The sequence below is a fragment of the Chiloscyllium punctatum genome, chromosome 7 (genome assembly GCF_047496795.1).
Source record: "Chiloscyllium punctatum isolate Juve2018m chromosome 7, sChiPun1.3, whole genome shotgun sequence".
NCBI lineage: Eukaryota > Metazoa > Chordata > Chondrichthyes > Orectolobiformes > Hemiscylliidae > Chiloscyllium > Chiloscyllium punctatum.
Genome location: NC_092745.1, coordinates 69,350,363 through 69,369,568, shown reverse-complemented (window position 1 = coordinate 69,369,568; position 19,206 = coordinate 69,350,363). Strand labels below are relative to the sequence as shown.

The following is a 19,206-nucleotide window of genomic DNA, read 5'->3' as shown; positions in this document are numbered from 1 at the left end:
CTCCTTTAAAAATATAGGTCTGTTTTCCGTGCAGCACTGACTGCATTTGACACTTGAATCAGCTGCTTTGCTCAAGTGCTCCGCCTGCATTAGGAATTTAGATTGGCAGCTTCTTTTGTTCAATGCCCACTTAGGGATAGTGGCACAATTAAACAACATTCCTGGGTTGTGTGGCTCAGTTCCACCCTGCCTTTAGAGAAGTTTAACAAACTTGTTCAAAGAGGGCCTGAGGAAAGGAAATACAAGGAATTTCGGTAGGGAAATCATTCATTACAGAATAAATGCAACCTTGTTCTATCCCAGTAAATGTATACTTGACTGGCCATGCAAAGCAATAAAAAAGCAATTGTGCGACTTTAGCATTCATGAGTGTTTCTATAAGAAAGATTCTGCATGGACCTGGAGTGTGTATAGTTGTTCTTTGTTGTTGTCACCTTTATCAGGGACATATGGCAATGTGGAATCCATTGGGGATTTCCATCGTTACACCTGTCCTCCACGTCAATCTGAAACATTAATATCCAAACTGGACCTCAGTTATTGAGTTCAAATCCAGAGAGTCTTACTCAGAGTATTCCAGCACATTCATTATTTTGTTCCCCACTTCCTGAAAGTGTTTATTTTCACTCCGATTTGATTCCTCAGTTAGTATGCCAAGTAGCTATGGAGTGGCTATTGATTATTTAACTGTGAGGAGCATTAGGGACAGAAACAGGCCATTATTCTGCCATTCAATTAGACGAGGACCTTTGATCCATGTCCCTTCTTTTGACCAGCACAAACCAACAGAGTTCATTCTTAAATTTTAAATTTCCCATTATCTAGAACCCTTTAGAGAAGTGAGTTCCAGATTTCCGCTACCTTTTTACATGACAGCGAACTTCTGAATATCACTTTTGTATGGCCAACTCTAATTTTTAGAGTATTTCCTCTTTCCTTGAGAATGTGTGTTTTTTTTCTATATCTCTGCTCTCAAGCGTCCTCTTAAAGTATGAATTTAGAGGGCCACGGAAATAAGGCTGGAGATTTGGACTAGTTGGACAGTTCTTTGGAGAGCCAGTACAGATGCAATGGGTTGAGTGGCCTCCTTCTGTATTGTAAAGCTCTATGACTCAATAATTAAGTATTGTGATTAGTTGACCTCTCATCCTTATGTCTTAAGGCAATACAAGCCAGGTTTATGGAAGTTAGTCTCCCAATTTAACCCTTCCAAGCCTGGTATCATTCCAGTGTTCCTAAGAGTGACTGAATGCTGATGTTTGTAATCTTCAGACTGTAAGTCTGCCCAAATGGTATAAATCCAACTGGAGGCAAAGACCGGTTCTCTGGGTCAAATTCTTGTTCATTATCACTGCGATATTTGCTTTGGAGTAATTCTTACTAACACAGCGAGAGTTCATTTGTTGTCTTCTAACTCTGACTCTGTACACTTGGCTCCCTCTGACTTTATTTTCTCAGTATTGTAAGTGCACTTACTGTGTTGCTGACTTCAATCTGCTTTCTGCTTAATAAACCTACTTTTGTATTCACTTTTCTGTTTCTTGTATCCTTCTTCCTTGCTTTTGTGTACAAAAAGGTGGTGTTAGAGCCAGTTTATTCCTTTCAGGTTTCTCAATGTAAACCACATTAATGCAATAAGTTGTTGTACAGCATTCAGGACGTATACAGTATACAGCTGCACAGGATTTTCAAGGCTTTTTCCCCAACAGTGAACAATCGTGTACAAATGTACCTCTGTACTCCTAAAAGGGAGCTGATCTTGCAGCAGTGATGGGCTGGGATACTTCAGTGAAGTCCCACTTTGTCAATCTGTGCTTTCTGACAGCAAGTAATCTCTCTGAAACACAACGATTGCAGAAACATCCCTGAGATCAACTTCTGGCGCTGTGAAGTGATTGTAACAATGCTTGTTTTTTATTTCCCTACATTTTATAGTGACTGTCATTCACCCAGGGCAGGTTTCTACTCTCCTTGTTCAGTCTACCTCTGAAGCATCACTTCCCCAAGTGACCATACGTGAGCCTGGTAGTTTGTTTCCACGTCTCATCTGGAGTCACCAGGGTTTGTTGGGAGATTACAGGGTATTAGAAAATATGTTGTGCACTAAATCTGGCCATTCAGTCCAGCTAATTTAAACTGGTGCATGATTCTCTTCCATCCATTTTCATCTCACCTTATTCCTTTCTCCCTTATAAACTAGTTAAGCTTTCCCTGAAAGGCATCTGTGCTATTCACCTTAGCCGTTCCATGCTTTGGAAAGTTCCTATAGTTATTACCTATTCTTTATTTGTTAACATCACTGGCTATGCTAACACTTAACTCCCATCTGTAATTACATTGGAGAAAATGGTAGTGAGCTTTTTCCTTGAACCGCTGCTGTCCTGTCGTCTGTGTGTGTATGTGTATGTGTATGTGTGTCTGTCAGTCTGTCTGTTTTGGAGGGAACTTGCAAGTGCTGGTGCTCCTATGCAACTGTTGCCCTTATCCTTCTAGTGGGTACAGAGCGTGGGTTTGGGAGATGCTTTGAAAGAACCTTAGTGACTGCACCTAGGAAGTCAATGTAGAAAGGGGAGGGGATAGGTTGCTGAGCAACAATAGTACCTTTAGTAACCTTCATTGGACTGCGTGGAGAACCGTATTCTTGCAGTCCTGTGACCGAAACATATGGCTAATGGAAATGCAGCAAATGTTGGGACAAATCAGTTCACAACAACTTAAAAACCACAGAGATTCATGATCTTGCCAATATGGTTAAATTTCTGATTAAACGCTGAAGTTCAGTTTGATATATTTAGGGTGAAATTAGGAATTTACTGTGAACTCTGGTTTGGACTTAAACAGCATCAAAGTACAATCTTTGCAACACTGTGTTTGTCCCATAGTTCTATTTATCACCATTATAAATGAAAACGTAAAGGCTGTTATTACAGGCTCTTTTAGTTTTGTTCCATCGTTCATTATGAACTATAAGAGTCAGAAATTATAGACCACTCACTGAACTATAGCTTTGATGCATTGCAGCTGACACAAAATCTGTCATTGCATGTATTCAGTCTACACTGTCTGTGTGACTCCAGTTTACCTTTATGGTGAAGAGGGGCATAGTCTAATGAGATGTTGATATGCACATTGAACTAATGAGGTAGCACAGAAGAATAGCACGAAGGGTAATGACATTCATAATTTAGATAGACGGAATGGTAGGAATAATGAATAAGGAAACTAGGAACCTAGTGAATAATTGGGGTGACAAGTGAAATGTAGGTATGCCCAGTGAAAGACATTGAGATGAAATAAATGTGGCACATAAATATGTTAAATGTACTGCTGAACAAAAGCAATAAAGACTGCAACTTGTATTTAAAAACCATCCTTAATGTATTAAAACATTCCACTTCACAGTTGTGTTATCGAGTAAAGTTTGACACTGAAACAAATAAGGAGATATTAAAACAGATATACAAATGGTTGGTCAGAGAGGTTTTAAGGAGCTTCTTAAGTGGTTTAAGATACAGCGTTCATGGAGGGAAATTCAGAGCTCAAAGTCATGTAAACTGCAGGTGCAATTGAATGGAACAAATAATATTGGTTAAAATTGGGACTGCCCAAGAGGCTAGAATTGAAGCAGCACAGGGCTGTGCAGAGGGCTGTGGAACTGGATGGCATTATGGAAATATGGAGGGATGAGGCCTGAGACCTCAAGGCATTTTAAAAAAGTAAGGAAAACTATTAATCCGAAGTTGCCTATTAGAGAGTCATTATTGGTCAGTGAGAGTAGTAGTGATGAGTGAACAGGACTTCATGTGAGTTAGGATAAGGACAGCAGCGATTTGGATAACCAAACATTTCCAGAAGAGGAAAAGTGTGTGAGCAGCTAGGATTACTTTAGAATAGTCCATTGAAGAGCTAACAAGGGTAGAATGAAGTGGTGAATGAGGTTTGAAGGGGTTAATGAGTTTTTGGCAGCAGATTTACAGTGACAGGAGCAGACTGGTGCAAATCCAGAAGTGGAAATAGGTACTAGAAATAATCAGAAGACCAATGAGAGTGATTGATTGTAAACTAGACAGTAAATAAATGTCAGTATGCTTAAATTAGGGATTAAATGTTGGGTCTCAACTCGTCTTTCTGTGAGGAATTTGTGTCTGGTGGATTTGTGGACAGACCATGAGGGATTCATGCATGGTGTTTAAGTAATACTGGACGTGGGTCTGGGAGGCAACATGTTCAAGGACTTTGGAGGAGAAATGAGGATCTAGAGATGGGGATGTGGTGTACAAGATAATGGGGATCAAGGATGACTGATAGAGAAGAGGAGTGTTGATGTCGGATTAGAAAGTGAAAGGGGAGCATTCACTGAAAGAGAGTGCGAGAGAGTCAGTGGAGTAGTGGCGTCTGTCTCTCTTAGGAAACACTGGACTGTGCCTGAGGTGTGTGGCATCTCTGAGGCCAATTCTGCATGACAATACCTTCCACAGCTGGCACAGCAGAATGACATTGGCCCCTTAACTTGTCACTGACCTTCTCCTTGAGATGGTTTAAAACCCATCTCATTTCTCCTTCATTATGAAAGGAAGTAGAGCCATATTGAATTCCAACCATTAACTCAATTTCTCTCTGTCCACAAATGCTGTCAAACCTGCTGAGTATTTTCTCCCCCGATGTGTTTTATGTTTGATTGATGAACAGTGTAGACTTGTTGAAATTAGATAAATATGTAAAGCTGAAATAAATCAAATTATGTGCTGATATAGTTAGTTAAACAAAATGGGATGGGAGAAGGCTCAAGTGAGGCATTAACTCCAGCACAGGTCAATGGTTTATTTCTAAGGCATGAAATAATGAAAGTTTTCAACTTCTGTTGAGTTTCAGGCCTTGGTAAGGAGGAGGGGAGAGTGTAGTTGGCTTTGATGGCGAGGTGCCCAGTGTGTAGTTCAGAATAAGGCCAGTGCCACTGTTGTAGACATGTATCTTCCTCCTTGCTTACCCCTGAGAGTGGGCGGCAATGACAGACCAACACTGAGAAAAATTGCCAGGACTCTAGCTCAGAGTGAAGCATAATGAGCCCAGGACCTGCCTTCGAACAGAGCATGAATGACATGGCATGATGGGTGAGAAAGAACTGCTAAATTTCTAAAGCAGCACTGTGTCAAAGCACAAAATAATTATGATCAGCAAACTGGACTTCACAATCTGACATGGAGGGATATCATAGTGACATAATAAGATTGAATTTGGGGAATCCAAGATGGCGGCGATCTAACAGGTCTGCCTTGCTGAGCTCTGCACCATAACTAAGGCAAAGTGGTGCTTTTTCCCTTCCCAACTAAGCTATTTTGAATTTACTCAGAGGCTTGGAAGGGAGCTGCAGACCAGAGTTTTGGATTTAAATAATGCTTAACTCTGAAAGCATGAGGAAGGAGCTGGCTTGGTTCTGGTGGGCGATGTGATTATTTGTTAAGTTTGCTTGAGGCTTGCTTCTGATATGTTTTCCTTCTGTTTCACAATACAAGGAGAAGCTTCTGTCAAAGCGAGAGCACATTCTCCACTTAAGCTTCACTTTGGAGGTTAAGTGGCATGTGGGCATTGACATCTCATTGGGCAGGCAATTCTGCCTTTTTCTCATTGGGGACATGCCGCTAGAAATTATTTAGGATTCTATTGTGACTCTGTCTCTTCAAATGATGGATAATATCAGTAAATCAGATGGTACTTTTAACAAGCTAAACTGTTTTATTCATTAATGGTTGTTTCTAACCAAAGGTGTTGAAGAGTGTGATACCAGTCACCAGGAATCCAGAAATTGCTCACAATGAAAAATCAAACAAAGTATTTGGGCGTGTTATTTCACTTTAAGTTTGAGATAAAGTATTTCTCAGGGAGGGAGGTGGGAGTGGAATTCTGCTCCCAAGTGGAGTATGGTATCCATGTGCCTTCTGTTATCAAATGGGCTGGGCCTTTCCTGTCCAGAGACAGTGTCATCGGGAAGAGTGGTGAGGGGCTTTTCCATTACTGGGACTGAATCACCAAAGTGTTATGGCACAAAAGAAGGCCACTCAGCCCTCCATGCCCGGACCATCATATTAGTGGGGAATCATAGAATAAAATTTGTGCAGAAACAGGCCATTCAGCCCATTGAGTCCATGCTGACCCTCCAAAGAGCATCCCTTCCAGACCCAGCCCGCTACTCTATCTCTGTAACCCTGCATTCCCCGTGGTTAACCCACCTAGCCTGAACATCCATGGATACTAGGGGAGGAAGCCCACGCAGACACAGGGAGAATGTGCAAACACCACCCAGACAGTTGTCCAAGGGTGGAATCGAACCTGGGTCCTTGGCGCCATGAAGCAGCCGTGTTAACCACTGAGCCACCATAACGTTAAATGAGCATCATTACCAAGTGCCAATCTCCTATCGTTCCCCATGTATCCTTGTGTTTTCCTTTATCTAAGTAATCATCCAATGCTCCCTTGAATGCATCGATTGAACCTGCCTCCACTCCATTTCCAGGCATTGCATTCCATACCCTAACTACTCTCTGAGTGAAAAAACTTGTCCTCATTTCACCTTTGCTTCTTTTGCGTGTCACTTTAAATCTGTGCCTTCTCATTCCCGTTCCATTTTACAAGTGGGAAGTTTCTCCCCATCTACTCTGTGCAACTTGCTCAAGATTTTGGAAAAGCTCTGTTAGATCTCCTCTCAGCTGCCTTCTCTCTGAGGAGAACAATCCATACTTCTTCAGTCTATCCTTATAACTGAAATTCCTGATACCTGAACCATTCCTGTAAACCAAGCTGGAATGCTCCACTGGTAGACATTCTGGAATTAAGTTCATTTGATCCAACCCCACTGCTTGGAAGTTTCCAGCTCAGGATATTGGCATGGATAATGGCTGCTGGTACTGCTGAAGAGAGCTACCTGCACAACATCATTGAGTTACCACTGTGTAGATGGATGCCATTCACCTCCACTATTGCTCCTGGAAGCAGTTCAGTCAGTTCCATTTCCCCTGCTCCATCCTCATAGCCTTGCAAATTTATTTCCTTCTGAAATAAGGAATTGGTACCCTTCCAATTCATGGGGAACCCGTCCCTGTTATACAGGTCATTTTTACCCACTAAGAGATCCCAATATTCCAAAAATGTGACTCCTTGCCCCCTGCACCAGCTCCTCACTTACACATTCATCTGCTCTATTATCCAGATCCTACTCTCACTAGTACATGGCACTGGCAATAGTCCATATATTGCCACCCTCAAGGACCTACTTTTTAACTTCCTGCCTAGTTTCCAATATTCTCTGCAGAACCTCATCCCTTTCTCTACCTCTGTTTAGTTTATGAGAAAGTGGTTAGAAAATATAATGGCACTAATTTTCAATTTGAATGCATTTATTATTTTATTGTCACGGGCCATTGTGATCCATGTTAATCATAATGCCAGCAATATGTGTTTTCATTAAGCTGATGACTGTTCGAAAATTCTTGTATGAATATTCTGTACATTTAATTTTTTGCAATTGCAATCTCACTTCAGGTAACTATTGCAAATTTTGATTGTGGGGACAGGTCTGAAAAATGCAAATATTTAAATATTGGATTGCTTGATTCTGATGAGCGCTTATTAAATATGCCAAATGTTTGATTGTGTGTCTCTTAAAATATCACAATTTTTCTGTTAGATATAGCACGAAATATCAGTATGTAGTGATTAGATCTGTGTAACATGAACCATTATTATTACTGAATGTGTAGGAATCTTTGACTGCTAATTAATCATGCTTTTCTTGCTGTGAATTGCTGTCCCTTACTTTCTGTTGCTGTCTGAGCTCTTCTTTTCCAGGTAAGATACTTCTGCTGTTTCCTCTTAACACATTGTCTGTCTGTAAACTTTTATTTTAATTCATTCTCTTACCAATGATAACTATTGACCAGGCTTTTTACGCCAGGTTGGTCCAGATCTTTTTCAATTGATCAAACAATGCAACGGTCAGCAGAATTTAAAGTAAAGTTTGCATCCAGTGCAAATCTGGACTCTTTTGTGTTTATACAAAAGGCAACTGACCAGAAGACTAACTTGCCTATAAATATGACTGTGACCTAAGTTCAAATGAATCAGGGTAGCAAGATTTCCTGGCTGGTTCCAATTTACAGCTCTAAGAGGATGCTCCAAAATTGATTTTCCTTAGTAATTTAGAATTAAGTTCCTCACAGGTAGTAGATAAGGCACAGAGTGAGAATGCTCATTATTTTGTGATAAGCCCATTTTCAGCAGCGTTCCTCAAACTGTGACAATTTGCCAGTCTTAAACACACCAAAGAATTTATCTTAAGGTTTTTTAAAATTAGAACCTATTTTCTAAAATGGTTGCCTAATTGTGTAGTCTCTGGGTGGATTTTGCATTAAATAAAATACAACTTACTTTAAATAGAAGATTGGTTGAGAGAGTGGTAGTGGTGGTGGTGGTGGGTGGGGGGGTTGAAACACGCTTAAAAACTAGTACTGTAGATATATTGGGGTGCTTTGCAGATGGATTGCTGACTTCGCCTGAGATGGAAACTGCAGGTCAATGCACATGTGGTTACACAACGAATCACTTGCTATGAATTGTTAAAAAGAATTGATCTTTGTAACAATCTTTGTTGTTTGACTGGGTGAAAGAATTAAGCTATTGACTTTTCTTTATTTCCTTTGGCAGTCGATCAAAGCATGTTTGAGAATTCTAACACAGCTCCCACCCCCAAACATCACCATGGCAAGACCGTCTCCACCAAAGGAGTCCTTGCAGGCTCCTCGACAGCCATAGGTGCTGAATCAGGCGGGAAGTCGGGCAGTGGAGGCATCAACAGCCAGCATCTTAAGAGCGCCTTCAATTTGGGGAAGGCCATGGGGGCAAAGGTCAACGACCTGCTTCGGAGAAAGGAGCAAAGCACCACAATGGAATTTGGTGTGACAGAAGTCAACAAGAACGCAGAGGGGGCTGTTTCAGTGGTGGGCAAAGATGACAAAGGAGCTACGATCAACAATGGAATGTAAGTCCAACCTTTTCTGGCTCAATGTGGATTAATATCCCGATCACAATGAAGGGAATGTGCTGAAGGATGTGATGGTCATTACAGACTGTTTCCTTAGTAAACTATATGAGATGACAAAAGGTCACAGTGCAGAAATAGGCCATTCGGTTCAACTCGCTTGTGTCAGTCTTTTTGCTACACTAAATCCTTTCTTCCATCCTGATTCATCTAACTCCATCCTCATTGCCTTCTGGTCCCTTCTGCATCACATGTTTATCTAGATCCTCCTTATAATATTGTTATGGACCAGACTAGACCCCCCTCAAAATATATTAAGAAGGTAGTCCAGACCCTAACCCTTAAGTTAAAGGTAAATGTAAGGTCCTGTGTTCCAGATGCAATTCAATTGGTCAAGCCTCTCAATGTTGAGCAAAATGCAATTTATTCATATACTATAGTCAAATTACAACAACAGACAAAAGAAAGGAGGAATTGGAATAACTTTATTGGAAAACAGTAACTATTACTAAGTAACCGTTCTAATATAATAACATCCCATAAATACACCCTTCGCAAAAGGCAAATTCAGAACACAAATTGTATCAAATACAACTCCCATAGCCAGCAGAGAATACCCACTCCCCCCCCCCCCCCCACCCACCCCCTCACCACCATCACCACCATCTTGTGGCTGTAATAGAGAGAGGGAAGAAATAGCTTCAAGACCCAACAGCAACTACTGAAAGCTAAACCTAAAATCCCTGGTTCTGTGGGAGCTCGACCCCACCCATTCAGGCTGCTTCTATTGTTACAACTTTTTAAAAAAGAAACCCAAGGCTTTACAAATTGTTTGCCTTGTCATAGACTGCCTGTTACCTGGCCCTCAGTCTGTCTCTCAAAGAAACCAGGACCTCTTGAAGCAACAGTATTGTCAGATATGTTTTTTAGATCAGCAAAGTATTGCATTGGTATGTCTGGCACAGCCGTTCAAAAGTAAAAAATGTAGAAGTGATTTTTGCAGATTTTGGAATGTTCCCATACGTTTCCATGTTCCATGGCCCCAGTTTATATCTGCACAATTCTTGTTGTTCCTTGCTGTAGGTTCCCTGGCTCTTTAGTATCCCTGGCATTGCTCCCCATGTACAGAGAACAGTGACTCGTTAAGGACGTTGTGTGCTCGGCCCTATTCCCTCAGCTTTCAGTTGGGCAAGTGGAAGAGAGCATGAGGCTGCTGCATTCTCTCAATATGGGGGGAGGCATTGACTTGCTACCAATCCAATGACCTGAGAATTTGGTTTCATTCTTGTAATCATCACACGGGTCATAGGAGGTATAAATCAGTAGCTGTCAGAATACATTTAAAAGCAAGCAGCAGAGTTTGAGGCCAAGTAAAGGGGACAGCAAAGGGGAACTTCAAATGATGGCTAGAGTACTGCAATAAAATTAGACCTAATTGACAGACCAGGGAACTATTCCTCAGAGGAGAGCAGTACAGTATCATTAGTGGGGAAAATGGTTGGTCCAAATAGTAGAAACAAGTTAGAATTATCCATCTCATTGAGCCTGTACCATTATTATACTAGCACAATTATCTTGTCCACCAGGCCTAAACACAGACGGCCCTCCATAATAGGAATGTCAAGAGAAAATAATATCCAAGTGTAACATTGGTCATGAAGGTGGCTCCCATTGGCATACACTGAGTGCTGTCTGTCAACTTGCTTCTCATAGGCTATGTACAAGCCTGCAGTCAAACTTTAGCAGAGTACACATTTAGATTACAACTTATAATAAATATTGACTTCATGCCTAGTGTACGGAGCTCATTATTCTATACAGTAGTCTAATTGAGCTCTAAGGTTTCATTTAAGGTCATCATTATCTTTCAGCCTTTATATCTTTTGAGAAAAGACACTGAGCTTCTTCCGAGTGTTATTATGGCCTTATCATCGGAGGTCTTTAATTTCTTGTGAACCTATAACCTTCAATCCTAATTGCATAGCTTTGAGCTGATAAGGTTAGATGAACAGGAGTGAGAGGAGCCTGTTGTGAATCAATCAGCCCAATGTTAATGAATCGGGCACATTGTCCTTTCAGTGCTATAGATATTATATGACTGCATCCTATAGAAGGCTCTCATCTTCAATGGAGAATACACATAAAAATCATTCAGGCACAACACAGCTGCATGACGCAGGATTACTTAGAACCATAGAGTCATAGAGATGTATAGCACGGAAACAGATCCTTTGGTCCAACTCGTCCATGCCGACCAGATATCCCAACCCAATCTAGTCCCACCAGCCAGGACCTGGCCCATATCCCACCAAACCCTTCCTATTCACATATCCATGGAGATGCCTTTCAAATGTTACAATTGTACCAGCCTCCACCACTTCCTCTGCTTTACAGTGTGAAACAAGCCCAACAAGTCCACATCGACCCTCCGAAGAGTAACCTACCCAGACCCATTCCCCTATTACTCTACATTTCCCCTGACTAATGCACCTAACTTACCTGAACACAATGGGCGATTTAGTATGGCCAGTTCACGTAACCTGCACATCTTCGGACATGTGAAATCTCCAACCATGTAGCACTCCCTCAGTACTGCACAGCAATGTCACCCTGAAATTTTATATACACACAACATAGGAGGTAGTTACCAATGGTCACACAGAATAAGAGCTACACTGAAAGTGTCTGCTATCTTTGGCAGCATCGGGCCACCAAACTAAGGCAAGCACCACTCCTCCTTTGCTGTTTGTGTCACAGTGCAGCAAATAAAGGAATAATAAGTATTCAGAATACTGACATTTTACAAACCTACATTCCTCTGAGCATTTACATAAATGCAATAAGAATTTGCTACATGACCCTCCTAGTAAATCAGTAGTAGAGGTATTAAATAATACTATTAAGTCATTTTTCTTGGAACCGAAAAAAAGGCTCATATAATGATTGAGCATGTTTGTATTAAAGTACTTCTTATGTTTGCCACAGTTCCAGAATGGCATAATAGCATTGCTCATCTCACTGCCCTGGCGCCTATGTTGGGCTTTTCTGTGGCACGCTTTGGTTCTGCAAAAGCACTGAGATCAGTTTTTCTTTTACACACAGCCACATCAAAGGCAGATTTACGGATTAGGTCAATACCTGGTCATAAATCACTGAATGTACTCATCACTCTGTTCACAGTTCCCTTTCCACTCAGTTGGAGGGGAAGATGTGACAGCCTGTTGTGTCTGTCAAAGGTCTGGGTAATGGAATGAAATGGCACTGACCTGCCTGAGCACACTGCATTCTGTACTGTTCCTGAGACACCTGCTCCTACAGACAGACAGATTCGCTCCTCATCCATTGCAACCGAACATTGTTTCTTCTGTTTCTGTAGTGGCTACACTTCCAAAGTATGTTATTAACTGTAAAGTGCTTTGGGATCCCCTGAGGTCATGAAATGTGCTATCTAAATGCAAATAATTCTTCATTGTATTCTCCTGAAATATTGTGCTAAATTGCATTTTATGCAGATACACAAGAGAAGGTGCATTTAAAGTTCTGTATCATGATCACCAAGTGTTTCTTATATAATTTGCAACTTATTTGTCAGCTCAGATATAAAGTCAATAAATAGAATCATTTCAGCACAGTAGAGTGGCATTTGATCCATCAAATCCAGGACAGTATGTTTAACTTTGATCTTAACTGTTAAGCATGGCCACTGAAGTCATGGTATTTCTTACTGAATGTTATTCACTGGGCTGGGGGGATTGGTAAATGTACCTCCATCTGGATTTCATGGTCAAATACACAGCAATTATACTCATTTTACAGAGCCACCTCCTGAGCTCATATCATTGTGACTTCAGCATTGCACTGACTTCCATTCTATTGTGCTCCGCTGAAGGCAATATTGCTTTACATACCACCCATGTAGCACCTTTCACAGCATGTCTCACACACAATAAATCCAAAAGTGCAGTGATCAGTGTTATGTAGGTTTGAGCAGCTACCTGTAATTATCATTTGCTTTTAACCTGGATGCAGTACACAAATGAATTTATATAAAATTTGACACAAGCCATGGAAAGAGACATTTGGACAAGTGACTATTTACTCAGTCAGAAAAAGCTTGTTTTTTTATAAGTGTTTTAAAGAGGTAGAAATCATTTGGAACAGGAGTTTAAGGGTCAACATGTAAACCAGCACAGTAAGACTAACATGCCTACAAATTAAACCCCAAGCATCTACTTGTAAATCAGAGCAAAAGATGGTTTGAAGAGAGTAATGCAATGAAAGAGTTGCATTAACATCCGAAAGCTACAAACCTACAAATTCTATCATAAATAATTACTTCTCCTTCTTGCAGTCATTTCTCTCCATTGATCCAGCCTCTGCATTCAAAGTTTGTAATTCAGGAGCATTTGCATCACCGAAACTTTATTTAAAATGGTACAACAAGGAAGTTCAGCTTTGACTATCGAAGCTGCAGTTTTACTGAAACAATAACAGTGCCCGAGATAGGAAAAAAACTACAGAGTGCTGCAGCTGGAATGTGCAAACAACCAGCAGGAGCAAAGGCACTGAGCCTGGAGGGTGTTTTTCTTCCTTCATTGAGTTGGAGCCTAGCAGCAGAGGTCAAGAACAAGTCACTGAAGGAAGGAGTAGGGTAAAGGAGGACAATAAACTGCAGCAGCCACACCATAACATTGCAAACTGATTAAATATTAATAATCCAAATGTATTCCTCTGATGGTAGATGACTTAAAATACTGATTCTTGGAATTTCAATCAATAAGTGTGATGAATTGGAACATTTCCCAGGCTGTGGAAGGATTGGCAGAAACTGTTGATGCCAAAACAATACATTTCAAGGTAAATCTCTAGTGCTCCCCAGTGACACCAAATGGCATCAATGTGGAACTGGTGATAAACCCAGAACTGTTTGTTAAAAAATGTACTTATGTTGCTGTGACAAGCATTTGGAAGCCCAGGGGTCACTGATGCGAACTGAGCGGAGGTGTTCTGTAAAGCCATCACCCAGTCTTCATTGTGTCTTTCCAACATAGAGGACAAAGTTAAAAATCAGACACCAGCAGGTTATAATCCAACAGGTTTATTTGGAAGCACTAACTTTTGAAGAGCTGTCCTTCATCAGGTAGCTGTAGAGCAGGACCAAAAGATACAGAATTTATAGCAGAAAATTACAGTGTCATGCAACTGAAATGATATATTGAACAAACCGAGCTTGCTGTTAAGGTTTGTTCAATATATCATTACAGTTGCATGACACTGTAATCTTTTGCTATAAATTCTGTGTCTTTGGTCCTGCTCCACAATTACCTGATGAAGGAGCAATGCTCCAAAAGTTAGTGTTTCAAAATAAACCTGTTGGACTATAACCTGGTGTTGTGTGATTTTTTTAACTTTGTCCACCCCAGTCCAACAGCGGCTCCTCCACAACATAGAGGAGGCCATATTGTGATCACATTTTTGCAACATGGAATCCTCGACTTTGGGAAGACGGAACAAGTCCTGGGCAACCACTTTGTGGATCTCCTGCATTCAGTTCAGAAGTGTGACCCTGAGCATTCATGGGTTTCCATGTCACTCTCCTGTTTCTGCTCTTGGCTGCCATAGTGTTCCACTGGAACTCGAAGTGAGCTTGAGTTGCAGCACCTTTTCTTTCTAGCCCCCATTTGCTAGCCTGAATCTTTTTTTTTCTGTCTGTTGCTTTCACAAAATCATAATTCAGACTCAGAAGGTGGCCATTCAGCCCATCACACCTGCATCGCTCTCAAAATGCACATTTTGACTTTTTGCCAATCTCCTGCCTTTTCCCCATCACCCTTCACCTTGTTTCTATTCAAATAATCATCTGATGTCCTCTTGAATGCCCCAGTTGAACCTATCTGCGCCAACACTTCTGGGCAGTGCATTCCAGGCAATGACTACACACTAGGGGTCTTGTGGCACAGTGATAGTGTTCCCACCTCAGGGCCAGCAGCCTGGACTCAGTTCTAACCTGCTGCAGAGGTGTGTTATAACGTGTCTGAATAGGATGATTAAAAATGTCTGTCACTACTCACTGCATGAAAAAGTTATTTCTCACATTACATTTGCTTCTTTTGCAAATTGCTTTAAATCTGTGCTTTCGCCAAGCTTTACAAGTGGGAACAGTTTTTTTTCTATCTAATCTATTCTGACCCCCTCATGAATTTGAAAACTTTGATTGAATCTCCTCCTGGCTTTCACCTCTCCCAGGACAACAATCCTGACTTCTCCAATCTGTCTTCATAGCTGAATTTTCTCATTTCGGAACCATTCTCTCATAAAACTCTTCTGCACACTGTCTCCAATTATTCACATCCATTCTAAGTATGGCACCCAGAACTAGACACAACTCTCCAGCTTAGGTCTAACGAGTGTCTTTTACAAGTTCAGCATAGCCTCCTCGTTCTTATACTCTGTTTCTATGAATAAAATTGAGGACACTGTATGCTTTATTAAATGCTCCCTCAACCAATCCTGCCACCCTTAATGAATCATGCACATATACAGTCAGTGTTTCCTGTTCCTGCACATCCTTTAGTCTAATACCTTGTGGTTTGTATTCTCCATGGTCTTTCTACCAAGATGCATCACCTCTCACTTTTCTGCATTGACCTTCACCTGTCCACCCCTTGTCACTGTCCTCCCAGATTACAGTGCTTCTAAACTTTAGTTAGTTTGAAAGGGTTAGAGAAAGTGTGAGCAATCTCATTAATGAGGGATTTTGGTGAGTAGAGAAGAGAAACTGAATCCGCTTAGGTGTCCGAACGTCTTTATACGCTGCCTGACGCACATTTTAGAAAGGTTTCAGACACTAACCTCAGCACTGTTTCTTTAATTGCAGACAAGACGTTTCGGACACCTTCCCTCGGTTAGAGCCGCCACCACCGACGGTTAAAAAGAGGACACCTCGAGCTTTGAAGACTACTCAGGACATGATGATATCATCGGTGCCAGTGGTTAACAATAGCACTGAGGGTTCGGATGCAGCCACAGTAAGCTCTGTAGAAGCAGCACTGCGAAAGACTGGGATAGCTGAAAGTACGACCGACTGTGTCAAAACTGCGCTGATGATCAACATGGAGAACTTAACTTCTGAACACACTGCCGAGGCCAAACTGGAGAGTGAGCTTTGCAGCACACTGGAAAGTGTAGCGGACATGGCCAAGCCTGCCCTTTCTGTTCCTGACCTTCTAAACAAAGAGCCTGTGGATGTTAAACTCAAACCAACTGGTCATGAGAAGCGCATGGCGTCTTCCCCACATCCAGACAAGGCTTGCTTGCGAATCAGCATTAGTGAAGATGACCTTTTAGGGAATGACTCTGAAGACTCTGGAGTGCCACGGCAACGATGCTCAAGTGTTGAAAATGAGGAGCCCCATCCAGATTTGCTGTCATTTGACTAGGTAGCTCTGGAGATCTTGGTTCACTGATTAAAACTGGATCTGCAGAATGCCATGCAATTGAGTGGTTTCAAAAGGGAAAAAACTCATTGTCATGTGCTTTTAGCCTATTCTGAAGTTTCACACCTTTGTGCTTCTGAAGTTCATTTCTGCCCCATGGAGTTTGGTGTCATAAATGAAGGGCATACAATTAATGGTGTGGGCCTCCTTTACTGGACAGCAGTCCGACTTTGAGCTGGAGGTATAAATGGTCTGATAAGCTAACTTTACTCTTTATCATAGGACAGCTTTAATCAGTGATGCCCCTTTCAGAAAGTAAATTGTCCAATATATACTTGAAACCTTGTGAGATGGCTAGAGTAGAATGCAGGGAGTTTATGGAACTGGGCCTTGAACTTACAATTGAGCACAAATGGTTTTTGCATTTGCTGTAACTACTTCTGTCCTATATTTAACAGCACAGTTAACCTATTTATTTTAAACAAGTTAAACCCTCTGCTAAAATAGCAGAGAGACCAAGTTTGGACCAACCCATCAACCATTCATACCTCCAATCTTGCAATGTAATCTCAAGGCCTAGGTTTATCGATGTTTAATGATATAAAACTCAACAAATCCAGATACAGTTCTAGCTGTTCACCAAAGTGACTAATAACCTTTCACCATATGCAAAGCAAAATTAAGTGCCTGAATCAAGCCATGTGCGCTTGGAACATTGCCATGGTGAAATCTTGTTTTGTTAACACCTCATGAACTATTCTTTCATACAAATGGTTTTTACAAACTGACTGCAAAATCAAGTGAAAATAACACTCTTTTGGGAGTCCTATGCAGAATATTTGCAAAAACAAAGTACTGGAATCTTAAAATCTAGACAAGGGAAACTGTATGCAAGGAGTATACAGTGAATTGTAATTTTAAAATGAAAAGTAATGTAGTTTTTTAGGGAAAAAAGAATTTATTTTAGTTTAATATTACTGCATCACTGACTAAATCGAATGAATCTTTATAAAGTGCATAATTTTATTAATCAGTCTAGATATTGCCTTAATAATCTGTTTGAAGAAGCTTATCCTGTTTTAGGAAGTGGATTATTTAAAGACATCACGATTCTCTTACTTGCCAATTGTCTGTTCATCAGATAGCTGCTCCCCCTTCTAATTGACTGCACCCTCAGACTAGCTTACATTGTGCTGCTGTCCAGATTTCCAGTCTAGAAAGGGATTATTTCCAAAGGTATTTCAGTGAAGACAAATTTTACTTTTACTGTTTATTTTAATTACTTCTTACTGAAATTTTGCTACATTTTGAGTAACAGAATAAGGCAATTCCTCTCCATCACCATGCCTGTACCTCTTCCAACCCCCACATCATAGCCCACTTTGTATTTGCTAATTAAGACGACAGGGATGAAAAGGCAATTATGTATTCATTGTGAGTTTTAGCACATCCGCGCTTATGGTTAAATGTTAAAACCCACACTGCATAGACTGTTGCTCTGCGAGGGAAAGATTTTGTTCTTGTTTTAATGTCAATTATATTCATTATTCACAGCTTAAAGTAGAAAAGGTGGGAGGTTAGGGGATTAGCCTTGGTACAGTTATCTGCCAACCCATGTCAGACTTCTGAAAAAGTATAATCTACTGATATTTGTAGAAATGATCTCAAACTTTGATTGCATTTTCATAAATATTGCTTTATTCAAATGCAAATGTTAACACTTCAAATCTTTAGCATTTGTATGCATTATTTTATATACTGAAATCCTTAAAAATGAATTCACAATGTTTTGTGGTTTCCTTTCAAATTTTAATGTAGGTGTTTGCAGTTCCTCTTTTCGTGTAATGCTTTGATATATGTTTTTCATTCCAGTGTTGATTTGCTCAGATTAGTATGCCACTGAGAGTTTGCAAGCCCACGTTCTTTGTAATTCACTGCCATATGCATTTATATTGTGTAACTAGACAGACTGCACCTGTGGAAGAGAGTATGGAAAAAATCATTCATTAAATTTCTTTTAATTGAGTAAACGTTTTATGCTGTACTAAGACGTTTTAGATTACATTAAAAAAATCGATTCATTTGGAACTGTTGGCAAGAATTTTCATAAAAAATGATCAGCTTTTTGTCGGTGTTGCTGTGATGTTCATTGCTTCCAGGAGGAATGTCACAAGTTCTGAGGAGCCTTTAAAAGTGCAGTGTCCGGTTTCTGGCTCTAAAGCCAACGAAATTGTTACTGGATTTATTGTGAAAGAGAATTGAATATATACTCGAAAGGAATGGGAGTAATTGGACTGAATGTCCTCCTGCTATTCGATAAGATCTACCCAGTGTATGGCTTGCATTCTAATCTTGACTATGTAGTCAAGTTTGTTTATCAATATAAAAAATAATTAAAGTTGTCTATTAATTATTTATTTTGATGTGGGTGGATAGATTGGCATTTGCCACGCTTGCCTTCATTGGCCAGAATATTGAGATAGGAGTTGGAACGTGATGTTGTTACAGCTGTACAGGACATTGGTGAGGCCACTTTTAGAAAACTGCATACAATTCTGGTTGCCTTCTATAGGAAGGATGTTGTAAAACTTGAGAGGGTGCAGAAAAGATTTACAAGGATGTTGCCTTTGAAGGAGTACAAAGGTTGGAGGATTTGAGCTAGAAGGGGAGGCTGAATAGTCTGGGTTTTTTTCCCTGAAGCATCGTAGGTCGAAGGGTGGCCTTATAGAGGTTTATAAA

At 40.6% G+C, this 19,206-nt stretch overlaps 1 protein-coding gene across 6 annotated transcripts in view; it reads left to right on the top strand.

Annotated features, from left to right (window-relative positions):
* Positions 1-18,708, top strand: part of nos1apa (nitric oxide synthase 1 (neuronal) adaptor protein a) — a 389,677-nt gene extending 370,969 nt beyond the window's left edge. For 4 of the 6 annotated variants that reach the window (XM_072573930.1, XM_072573929.1, XM_072573932.1 and 1 more), the window contains 2 exons: positions 8,698-9,031; positions 15,909-18,705. In XM_072573930.1, coding sequence (XP_072430031.1) covers positions 8,698-9,031; positions 15,909-16,470 — 896 coding nt within the window. In that variant the 3' untranslated portion in view covers positions 16,471-18,705. Of the gene's footprint in view, positions 1-8,697; positions 9,032-15,908 lie in introns of all 6 variants that reach the window. The other 2 variants (XM_072573931.1, XM_072573933.1) reach the window with 2 other exon arrangements.
* The last annotated feature ends 498 nt before the right edge of the window (positions 18,709-19,206 follow it).